Consider the following 12513-nt stretch of genomic DNA (forward strand, 5'->3'; position numbering starts at 1 on the left):
AAGGTCTCAGTTCTGCCTTCTTCCTGTTCCACTCCTCTCCTGGTACTGCTTTGCTACCAACCCCAATAAAGGAGAACTAATAACTTAAAATGCCTTGTTCAAAAATTTTAAGTAACACTTACATTTGCTGTTCAGGTGTTTGAAAGTTAACTTTGCTTATCTGCATAGTAAACACTGGCACTTTTATCTGTTTGAATAATCAAAGTGGGGCTTTCTGTGCCTCCTTGGTTGCAAAGATTTGAACTGCTTCCTACTGAAGGTCCACAGTCTGGGCCAGCTCATGCTCTATTGAAATGGTTGCAAGGCCGACCAGCCTCTCCTGTCATTGTGGAGCACAGATGTGTTTTTATTAACTTCAGTTTGGAGAAACTGCGTCCACAGGCAACTGTTACAGGAAGTGTTAGAAGTATGCGCAGAGCAACAAAAGCATTTGGAAAGAGGGTGGTCATCTTATTTGTGCACATATATTCCAAAACAGCCTTTGGAGTTGATCCTCCTGAAATGTATCTTGAAAGGGCTTTCAGTTCATCACCTAAATAACTCGCATCAATATTGCGCGTCAACACTGTCTCTAGTGCCCTGCATTGCTGGTGTAGGACTTCTTCAGGTAGAGTGAGGAGTTTTGGAATATCATACAACATCCCAAATATACTGCTGTGTTCCTTGAGCTGCATGAAACGTTCTTCAACTGACTGTATTGCACAATCTAGCACCTGGTTAAAGAATTCAACTTTGAATTGTTGTTTGGGGTCTCTTACGGGATTATCCCGTGCCTTGTAATCAAAATGTCGTCTTCTTCGGTGACTCTTGTATTCTTGAATGGGTGGGAAAATCGCTTTGGTGTGAAGTTCCTCTGCCAACTTCTGTGCACTGTTCAGAACGTTTTGAAATCCCTCATCTGACCAGTAAGACAGTAGGTGTGACTTTACTTTGTCCAGTTATCATAGAATCATAGAATCTCAGGGTTGGAAGGAACCTCAGGAGGTCATCTAGTCCAACCCCCTGCTCAAAGCAGGACCAATTCCCAGACAGATTTTTGCCCCAGATCCCTAAATGCCCCCTCAAGGATTGAGCTCACAACCCTGGGTTTAGCAGGTCAATGCTCAAACCACTGAGCTATCCCTCCCCCTAAAAATCAAGGAGGGTACTTAAGAGCTGCCCCTTGAAGTTCTTGGGGGATTCCACAGGGGGAAATGATCCCCCCTATACCTGCGCAGAGACTTGAACCCTGGACCCTCACAAAAAAAATTGAGTCCAGCCCCCTGCCTTCACTAGCATTAGTTGATATATCTGGAGCAATGGAACAAGGTCAACACCTTGGAGTCTCTTGCTTACAACATTTATTTCAAACAGTATGTCATGCCACAACACTAAGCCACACAGACATTTGAAGTTATGTATGTTTCTGGTGATTCCATTTCCCTCTGCCACTGTTCTCCCACAAACAGTCCCTGTCATAGTATTATCCTCCATAATGGCAACTATGGCATCATCTATCTTCCCAATTTGCTGTTTGATAGGCTTTATCGCCTCCACGTGACTTTCCCATTGTGTGGCACTCAGTGGTTTCAGTGTCAGAGAGGATGTTCCCAGGTGCTGCTTCAAAATTTGCCATCGATGAGCTGATGCAGAGAAAAATACATAGATGCTTTGAATTACATTAAAAAATTCAGCAGCCTCACTAGAAGCTGATGCTGCATCACTGACTGCCAAGTTCAATGAATGAGAACTGCATGGGACAAAAAAAGCTCGAGGGTTTAACAATCAGATCCGTATCTGCACTCCTCTGTTCTTTCCTTTCGTGTTGGCACCATTATCGTAGCCCTGACCTCTCATGTCAGCTATCGCAATTCCCGTATCCTCCAGCTTTTTAAGAAGCATATTTGTCATACCAGCTCCTGTAGTATCATCAATGTCAATAAATTCTAGAAAATGCTCTCTGACAGTCACCATTGCAGGGACATTTTCACTAGGTTCTGTTGTTGTTACAAAACACACCATTAAAGTCATTTGTTCCGTATGGGTGATGTTAGGTGTGCAGTCCAAAATAACAGAGTAATATCTTGCTGACTTCAGATCTGCCATAATCTTCTGTTTGACTTTTGTTGCCAGTAACTGTATGATCTCATTTTGAATTGTTTTTCCAAGGTAGTGGTGTGTGCACATTTCTTGGGTGGTGACTCTTCTTAGATGCTCCTGGAGTACAGCATCAAACTTGGCCATCAGCTCCACAATTTTAAGGAAGTTTCCATTGTTTGGCACATACAGCTGATCTGAAGTGCCACGCAGTGCTAGGTTTTGGGTAGCAAGCATTCTCACAATGGCAATGAGACTTTTCAGAACATTTTGCCAGCAAAGAGACTCTGGTGCAATTTTCTTTTGATGCTGATCATCTATAGTAGCCTTTAACCTTAGTCGCATCTCAAGCTCTTTCCACCTATGGAATCATAGAATCATAGAATATCAGGGTTGGAAGGGACCTCAGGAGGTATCTAGTCCAACCCCCTGCTCAAAGCAGGACCAATTCCCAACTAAATCACTGAAATGATCTCTGGTGATTTGCTGCCTTCTCATGGCATGCCAGATTTCTAGCCAGATTTTTCCAATCCTTTGTTCCTGTAGAACTCAATGTGGCTGGAACATTAGACTGGAAGAGTTTGCAACAAAAACAGTGTGCAGCATTCTGGGTTTTTGAGTACATAAGCCATGGCCTCTCCACTTTGTCACCATTGGGGATTTCACACCAGTAATGTGTTGGATGGAAACTTGTATTTTCATTGTCTTTGGGGAACATGAAGTTTTTCACTTGCTGTGGCCCAGGCAGTACAAGGAAGTCCCTCAGGCTACTGCTCAAGTGGGTCCACAGTCCTGGATCCATCTAGACTTAAGGAACTAAACTCAGCAGCAGCTGTTTCTTGTGCCTCCATCACACTCTTCTCTGATCTACACTTTTCTTCAGGAATGTGCATGGTTACATCCATTTGAGATGGAGATATGGATGCTGCCGTAGCTGGCAGGTCACCTGCACTCTGACTAACTCAAAGATCAGGCATCTCCTCACCACTCACATCCTCACTGGGGCCGGAAGGCTCACCGTGAACATTTGTGTCTATGTATCTCAGGAGAGCTCCTTCCTGCTTAGATAGAAAAGCTTCCTTTGCTTGCTTTCTTTTTCTGAATGCTGCCCCAGAGGGGCGTTTTCTTCTTTCACTCATGACTGCTGTTCTGTGGCAGCTATAGTGGCTCTCAACACTCAGTTGAAGGGGACAGATAAGCAGGCTGGTAGCAGGGCCTGAGTGAGGAAAGATACCAGCATCTTAAGGGCCTAACTGGCTCCTACTTCTTCAGTTGCCTGCCTGTTCCCCTCAAGTGGGTTCAGGGAAGCAGCAGGAAACAGGAAGGTCCCTGAGAAGCTGGTGTGAATCAGTCAAGGCTCCTGGGGGTGCTAGAAAGGTACATAAGAGGCTCCTCCTCCTCTCTGTCCCTGCAGCTCCTACTGCTTTGTTATTCCCTCTCACCTTTTCTCCTGCCTGCCTGTTATGTCTCTTGGGCCCTCCTTCCTCCAGCACAGCACTCCACCATCCCTGTGCATCTAGAGCAGAGAGAATACATATGCACCAGCAGCAGACACAATTTTCTACACTCTGGGTCCTACCGGCGCCCCCCCTCCCCCAGTCTGGCACCTGAGGCGCCCGCCCCAATTCACCTCATGGTAAGCCCTGCCTTTGCGCCACTCCCCTGTGAAGGGGGCGTGACCTACCACTGCTGTACTGTGGCTATTCCTACCTGCCATACGGGGCCCTGGGGGCTGTATCCAGCTGGCACACTTTAGAGCAGCCCCAAGGCTACTCTAAACTACTCCAGGCCCCTTTGGGCTCCCCAGCCAACCATTAGTTGTGCCCGGTCGCTATTGGGCACAGCTGAGAAGCTAGTTCATTTACACTATTCAGGGCTAATTCCGACTGGGTATCAGAAATGTATTATGATGAAACAGCTGTTTCCAATATAGTCCTTTTAAAATTCTCTATTTAAAATGTCCCTTGGGCCTTTGCATTTGGAAGAGCTGAGGACAGAGTTGTTGATGGAGAAATCTCACTAGTTATAACAGAACTTCGCTCCTTGACAGCTTCAAAGAGAGAGGGTGAAGAAAGAGTGCCTGAGCTCACGTCTTTCTGCACTGTTTGCAGTCAGAGCGAGCGCCCAGTGCTTGGTTAACTGGGGTGTGGGGAGAGGGATGGGAGGCTCCTGGTGAATAGTTTATAGTGAACAGTGGGACCCAGTGACTGTTCCTGGCCCTCGTGCACAGGAGTCCCCTCTCCATCAGACGGGCATTCAGCTGCAGATGGCGGGAAGAGTAAGGCATAGCTGGTATTTATGCCTGTGAATGGCCCATGGGCCCTCTGCTCTCTGGAGGCATGCACAGCAGGAACCACGCAGCCTGTCAGACCATTATCATTACCCTGCCAGCCACCAGCTGCACCACTGACACATCCTGCACCACTGGCTGCAACAGCAAAACTCCCATTGGTTTCATCCCCAACGGCACAAACTCCGCAGCAAAACCTCCAGCCAGTAGCCCAGAGCTTTCCTTATAGACACCACCCAATTGCCGCCCTGCGACCAGTGCAGGTGCTGAGAGAGGAGCTGCATATGCTGCCCTGATGGCGACCCAACTCTGACTGTGCAAGGCCTATTTCAGAGCTCAGGGCTCTCCCAGTCCTTCCACCTCTCCTAGTCTCCCATCCCAATTCATAAACCAGAGTCAGAGTGTGCTCACCTATATACTCTCATCCTGCAGCCAGTAGGGACAGGCCCGGAGATGTTAGGGGAGTCCAGAGAGCCTCAGTCAGCCATGTCAGCATTGCACTGGACAGTAAGCCTGGCCCACACCAGCCTCAAGCTCTCAGTCAACACTCCCCCTCCCACCCCAGGGCTGCTGTGAGTCCAGAAGGGGCAGGGACAGGTGCTTCCTTCCTGCCTCCCCCCCCCCTCAACTTTTCCCATTTCATCTTTCTTCTCTCCCCCAACTCCAAATCGAATGGGCTACCAAGTTCCCAACAGCTGCAGGAGGTGGGTGACATCAAGCCAGCAGGATGGCTGCTGCTTGGCTAGGGCTCCCCTGAAATACTTTATGGCCTTAGAGAATCAGGAGCCACCAGAAACTCAAGTATCTGGAGAGCCCCAAGCTCTGGTTGCTCTGACATTTCCTTCTGGTACCAAGAGCGCCTCTGCAAGCTGCCAGAAGGGTGCAGAACTGCCCCAGGGCCTGGCTGTCAGAATATGGTGGAGAGGGGGAGCCTTCTGCTTGCCCCAGACGCAGCCCTTCCAGAATGACCCTCTGCAACCCAGTCAGCAAGGTCAGCAGGGGCGGCTCTAGACATTTCGCCGCCCCAAGCACGGCGTCATGCCGCGGGGGGTGTGCTCTGCCGCTCGCCGGTCCCGCGGCTCCGGTGGACCTCCCGCAGGCTCCACCAAAGCCGCAGGACCAGCGGACCCTCCGCAGGCACGCCTGCGGGAGGTCCATTGGAGCCGCCTGCCGCCCTCCCGGTGCCCGGCAGAGCGCCCCCCGCGGCATGCCGCCCCAAGCACGTGCTTGTCGTGCTGGGGCCTGGAGCCGCCCCTGAAGGTCAGAGCCTGAGCCACCACCCAGGAGCAGCTGCGGAGGCAGAACTGGGAGATTTGGGGTCGATTCAGGCATTCCAGTCTGCTGGCTGCTTTAGCAGCTGAGAGCAGGCACCTAAAAAAAGTGCAGGAGACTGGGGAAGAGAAGAAATAACATTAGAGTCCCAGGCTGTTGAGTTTATGCACAAATAGGAAGGAGGGTCATCTGGCCAAAGCTCTAACATACCATTACACTAACAAGCAGCTTCCTTCCTGACAGCTAGCAGAACTAAATCACTCCCCTCCACCACAACCCCCCAGCTCTATCCCTCTCCTCCACACCAGCCCACACAAACAGACACACTTTGCAGGGTACCCTGAAGGTCAACACACCTTGGCTAGTTCAGCCCAGGTGCGGAAGCTTGTTCACCAGCCCTGCATGGAGGATGTTCTGCCCTTGACTCCAGCAGGAGCTTTTGAAAATGAGAAATGCAAATCACAGGCAGTAATTTTTCCTTCTTGGCTTCCAGTGGCTGACTTGCTTTCTGGCTCTGCTTTGCTTTGCAGAGGTCAAGGCTTATAAAGGAAACGCAATTGCAACCTTAAGCTGAGCTCTCATTTAGGAAACGGAGCATGCACGTAAGAGCTGCTCGGTGCAAACACAGAGCAGTTTGGTCTGCGGTGGCAGGTCAAGGGAAACAGACGTCTACAAATGTAGGAATTTTTGGCATTTCACGCCGTTTGCTGAAATTGGTCTAAATGTAAAGTGCCCCAAAGCTGACAGCCACAGAGAAGAGCTGGGGTGTAATATGACAGCAGAGCCCCGGTTTTCTGAACTAACTGGAGACTGAGGCATTCATAAAGCTCAAAACATTCATAAAATTGAACAGCTCAAAATAACAGTAGGCGCAGAGCACATTGCGGTGGGGTGCAGGGCACTGCTTTCTATTTGTCCTTCAAACCACTGCCAAGTGAAGTCCAAATGTACTGGAGGCATCAGAATGTGACGGGCTGGCAACTTGTTCTTCACTGACCTCACTTCCATGATGTGATCTTTTTTCTTCTGGTCAGGAAAATGGTTCAAAAAACTGCTCATTTGTAAGACTGGTGTTGGAGGGATGATTTTCCTGGTTGCAGTTTCCATGTAGAGCCCATATATTTCTAGCGTTATGTCTCATTTTCTTTGCACTAGGTGGCTTTGATCTGGACATTAAAGGCTGGGGAGGAGAAGACGTTCATCTCTACCGCAAATACCTTCACAGCAACCTTATCGTGGTCAGGACGCCTGTCCGAGGCCTCTTCCATCTCTGGCATGAAAAGCGCTGCCTGGATGAGCTGACCCCGGAGCAGTACAAGATGTGCATGCAATCCAAAGCCATGAATGAGGCTTCTCACGGCCAGCTGGGGATGCTCGTCTTCAGGCATGAGATTGAGGCTCACCTACGCAAACAGAAAACCAGCAGCAAAAAGACGTGAAGCCAAAACCCAACTAGTTGGTTGTATTTTCAAAAAGACTATAGCTGCTTAAAGAGAGTGCGGGAGCGGGAGCAGGAAAGCTGGAGCTGGCAGGAAAAGGAAGACAAAGGAAACGCTTGCACTCCCTTTTCTTGCCGTCCTTAGCAGAGCTTTTGAATATGCCGTTTAGCCGGCTGTCCCCCACTGGCTCATGCCACGGAATTGGAGACAAAGGCAGAGCGAAACGGAAGGTGGTAGAAACCAGTACCTTGTGTTTGATACTTGTGCGCCGTAACAAAGGGTTTGTTGCGTTTCATTGAAATATCCACATGCGATGACAGCTGCCCTGATCCTGCAAAGACTTCTGGCCATCTTTAATATACTCCAGTGGGGTTGCTCATACACGTAAGTGTTGGCAGGACCGGGCCTCGCATGGCCTATGTATTCAAAAGCGAGGAGTGATTTTAGGGGTCCACTTTGACACACCTAAAAGGGGCCTGATTTTCAAAAAGCATAGAGCACCCGCCCTTCAAAAAACACTTGTTACAGGTGGCTCAAATAATATCCACAATCAGTAGTTACATTTGAAAATCTGGGCCAGTCTTTAATAGTTAGACACATTCACATTTAGTTTCATAGCGAGCAGCGTCTAAGAAAAAGCTTTCTAGAATCTAGAAAGCTAAAGATCAAGTAAAATATGAAATTCCAAAATGCTGGAAAATGGTGTTATACTCCACTCTGTACATTAAACCAAAAATGAAAAGCCAGAGCTTGGAGCTTTCTTTGGACTAGTCTGTTGTTCTAGAGAACTTTTAAGTATCTGGGTTGGTTTGTTTTAAAGTGAACATTTTTTTGCTTGTGAGTTATTTTGTGCCGATGTAAGTTTCCTACTTCAGGCCTTACTGAGAAATAGCATAACCTTCCTGTACGTTTTGAAAATGGTTTGCAGTTTAGATCATAGATCCATTTTTCTCACCAGTCAGGTGTCTATCCTGACACTGGTTACCAGGTTGAAATGCACACCTTCTTTCTACTGGAGACAGGGTGAAGAGAATTCACTTATCTGAAGGAGAACACAAATACTGAAATGAAGGAGAAACTTTTCTATTCCAATAGAAAAGGGAACATAATCTGCAATCCTGATTTAATGAGAGACTCTAAATAATGAATGTTGTACGTAAGAGCAGCCATTCTGGGTCAGACCAAAGGTCCATCTAGCCCAGTATCCTGTCTACCGACTGTGGCCAATGCCAGGTGCCCCAGAGGGAATGAACAGAACAGGTAATCATCAAGTGATCCATCCCCTGTCACCCATTCCCAGCTTCTGGCAAACAGAGGCTAGGGACACCATCCCTGCCCATCCTGGCTAATAGCCATTGATGGACCTAATAGGCACCAAAATGAATGAAGGACCTCTTTGTGACTTGTTTATACCAAAGTATTCAGTATAAACCAAATCTAGCATTATACCCAATGCATAGTGGAGTTTTTTGTAAGACATATACTTCTATGAAGGATAATTGGAGCCGCTAAGACTTGATATGCTGACAGCGTTCCTAAGTGCTTCCCAGAAATTGATCTGCTTTTTAATTTTAAGAGTTTTGTTTGATAGTTGCATCCAGCACTGTTCAAACCATGTCTTATTGCTATCATAAAATATGTTCTTTTCATGCTGACTGTTGTTTCGTTCATCATTTTAGATTTTATTAACCAACAACAGAGGCATGGGCTGGTTGGCTGCTTTCCTAGCTTGAGCTCATTGTTCAATAGCTTCAGAGTCTTTCAAGCCATTTGGGATACAAACTTGTATTGTCATTAATTGTGCATTTACCAGGTGGAAAGCCAGGGGAAGGCAGAGTGTAGGACAGCAGTGTAGCAATGAATAAGATAGGGTTTATATGGCCATTGTACGATAGGCGAACTACCCACTACCTCTTTGAATGCGTGCTTTTGCAGGGGGGGGGGGACACACTGAAAACACCCTATTGTAAGTACCCTTTTTTACTTGACATTTTGAGTTATAAAAAGTGCTCGGTTTTCTTTAAAACTTGGTAGAAACGAGTACTAGGTTTTGTGAGACAAGACTCAGAACACACCGTTGGCCTATTGAGTTAAAGGGACACCATTCAAATACTTTATCCCTAGACCCTCAGTGTGCTGGAGGAATATCGAATGGGAGGCTTTGGATTCTAATGAGCTATTTTACAAAGGGGTAGCACTATAATGCTTAGAGGAAGAATTTCAGAGACATTTGTAGGACCTACCAAAACTGTTTGTCTAAGCCTGCTAACACTGCATAATCAGCTACGTAAGACATCTGTTTTCAAACCTATGAAAATATGATCGCTAAATCAGTGCGCCAGTAGAGGAGAAAGCAACAGGCTTATTTAAATCACACCCTTTGTACACAGCAGATGTCTCCACAGCCCCTGTGAGGTGACTTGAGACACGGTGCAGTGTCTGAGATAGTGTGCCGCAAGCTCCCGCCCCCCAAAATGTGATTTGCCTGACAATCCTACCCTGCTTGTGCCCTGTGTAGGATGGATCTGAGCACCTTTCAGTCTTAAGCCGTCCCCGCCCCTGCCCCTGGAGTAGTATCTTCATCCAGTCCCTTTCGTGCCATTGCAAGCAGAGCGTTAAATGATTGTGCTGTAATCCTGCTGCACCGTGGCCACAGCAACACTGTTTCAATCCCTCTGCTGCTCACTGCGGTGCCCCCTTTGGAGAGCAATGGCACTGCATGGATGAGGAGGGAAGGAAGGCAGCCTGCAGGTAGGGACTGTGCTGTTCTCTGGGCGTTGTGATTGATTGCAGCAGCTGGAAATTGCAGCTTGCACCTCCGTAGAAGTTAGACAAGGCCAGGACAGGAGCAGGGTGTGGCGGGGGAAGAGAGAGCAGGATCCTTGCTAATTACACTCCTCCAGCATAGGACATAAAACCGGCCTCTCAGAACAAGCTCCAGTGAGACACAATACAGAAAGGATCGGCGCCACGGGGAAACGTTGGTGGGTGCTCTGCACCCACCAGCAGCTCCCCGCCCCGCCCCCCCAGCTCACCTCCACCGCCGCTCCACCTCCTCCCTTGAGCGTGCAGCAGAGTCCTGCTTCTCCCCCTCCCTCCCAGCGCTTGCACCGCAGAACAACTGCGGGAGGAGGAACACAGCGCGCTCAGGTGGGGATTTGGGGAGGGATCCAAGAGGGGTAGGGCGGGGGGAGGGCGCGAGCACCCAGCGGCACCAAGGGAAGTTGGCGCCTGTGACAGAAAGTATCCACACTAACTGTACAATGCTAGCTGTGCCCTTCCTCCTCCTGGGAACGCCTGCTCCTGATCCTGGGGAGATGAGTCCCTGACCCTTTCACCTTCACCTGGGTGCGCTACTGAGAGAACACAAACCGCCAAAGCAAGAACAGGGCTGGAGCTGCCTGGCCTCCCTGCACAGATGCTGGCCCAGCCTTGGGCTCTGCAGAGGGGCAAAAGGCTCTGAGGGGAAACACCACCTCGAACACCTGGAGCAGCTGCCACACTCATCCTGAGGGTGCTGCAAGGAGGCGGCGCCCCTGTACTAGATCCAGGCTCGCACCTTCCACAGGAAGCCCGTGGTTATGGATACGATTTTGTCACAGTAAAATTAGGCAAAATTCACAGACCATCCATGGCAAAAATGTACAAAATCAGGGTATGGTGACAGCAACAAACAATGTGACACTTTAACAAAGTCTGACAGTGTAACATTTACACACAACATTAATGCACTTGTAAACTGTGTTTCCTTTAGAGATGCATATTGTGCAATCATTTTTCAACCAAAAATAATGAAAAGCTATATACTAAAAATCAGTTATTTTTGTCCAAATCCCTTTTGCAAAGTGTTGCCATTTTGGTCTGACAAGTTATTCCTAGACGCGGCGTCTGTTGTCCCCAAGCACATTTTTACAAGATGAGGAGGAGGGTTCATCGCCCATGCCGTAGCCTGGTACTGCTAAGCATCGCAGGGCGGCTGCTGCCAGAGCTGGGAATCTGGTCACCATGCTGCTCCAGAACTGGAAAACATCCTTTTTCCGCAATTCTTGATCGGCTCCACAGTCAGCCAGCTACTCGCTCTGTGCTGGAATGTTGGCTTCAAGCAGTGAGATATTTTCAAATCCTGTGGACTCACAAATGTCAAGGTGTTTTGCTTGATTTGGCTCAAAGACACGTCCTGCACTGAAGTAACTGGCAGGTTGGTGAAAGCAGGCGGTTGAGTCAGTGGCCATGTATGACTTTTTTTTTTTATTAAGTTTTCCAAGAGGGCAGTTTTTGCTGGTGCATGTTGGCAGGTTTCAGAGCGGCTCTCTGCCCACACTGCAGGATCAGGCAGGTCATTTTTCACTTGATGAGTATGAACTGTGGGCTCTCCATAAGATGTAAGTGTGTTTATGATTCGGGATGCAAACTTTTAGAGCCTGGAGTGCGTCAGTAACTGCTGAGGATTGGTAGAGAGCAACAATCTCTTAAACACTTGTACTGCTTCGACCATTCGCCTCTGTAAAAAATGAAACGTAATCCTAAGTGTGTTCAGTGTGCTAGAGGTTGGAAGGCAGGCTCGCCTCTACCGTGTGGCAAGTGGTTATGCAGCATATACATTTTAAGACCAGAAATGCCCATGGTGATCATCTAATTTGCCCTCCTGCTTAGCACAGGGCATAAAAACTTCACCCACAGTCCTTCCTGCTTCAAGCCCATCTCTTGTTGCTGGGCTACAGCGCATTATTTTTAGAATCACATCTTCCCTTGATTTGAAGACTTCAAGTGATGGCGAATCCACCACATTCCATAGGACACAGAATAGAAGTAAGGTGCCGGATACTCTTTTCAAAATGACCTGAAGGACTTTGTGTTGATGGCTTTCTTAAGTTGTGCGGAACAACCCCAAGCCACATGGAAGAAGAGAAATTAACTGGTAATTTAAACTGAAACTGGACTGATTTTTTGTTCACAATTTTGAAGATTGCAGAGCTTGCAAGTTGTCATTAGTGGAGGGGAGGGAGATAATTTATCTGATTTTCATAATATGCACCACCAATCCTGGTACTGATGCTAAGACACATTTTAGCATCTCCTCAAGTCTATGCCTTGATATTTCATACTGCAGCTCTCAGGACAAATACTACAAGCTCAGCTGTTATGTCAAAGAAAAAGTAGAAGGCCCAGCTACATTCAGCATGAGCAGTTAGCTCGGAAATGTGCCTTCTGTGATTTGCAGGACTTCAATAAACAGTTACATTACGGAAAAGAGACTGTGTACTTTATTGGCAGGCATCTCTCATTGTTCACGTCCACACTGGAGTTGAGTAATACTGACGATTAACAGTAAAAGGCTGCCCAGGAGGCTGGATGTAAAATAGCCCAGGCTCTGTGTGCAAGGGTTAAAACGTCTCAGCCAGATTCCAATGTGGTTTCTTTATTTACGAAGTTGCT

The 12513-nt window shown here is 47.9% G+C and overlaps 1 protein-coding gene across 4 annotated transcripts in view; it reads left to right on the top strand.

Annotated features, from left to right (window-relative positions):
• LOC123371994 (chondroitin sulfate N-acetylgalactosaminyltransferase 1-like) overlaps positions 1-8963 on the top strand; it is a 101540-nt gene extending 92577 nt beyond the window's left edge. For all 4 annotated transcript variants that reach the window (XM_045019908.1, XM_045019909.1, XM_045019910.1 and 1 more), the window contains one exon: positions 6794-8963. In XM_045019908.1, coding sequence (XP_044875843.1) covers positions 6794-7077 — 284 coding nt within the window. In that variant the 3' untranslated portion in view covers positions 7078-8963. The remainder of the gene's footprint in view (positions 1-6793) is intronic.
• The last annotated feature ends 3550 nt before the right edge of the window (positions 8964-12513 follow it).

Source organism: Mauremys mutica, chromosome 5 (assembly GCF_020497125.1).
Source record: "Mauremys mutica isolate MM-2020 ecotype Southern chromosome 5, ASM2049712v1, whole genome shotgun sequence".
NCBI lineage: Eukaryota > Metazoa > Chordata > Testudines > Geoemydidae > Mauremys > Mauremys mutica.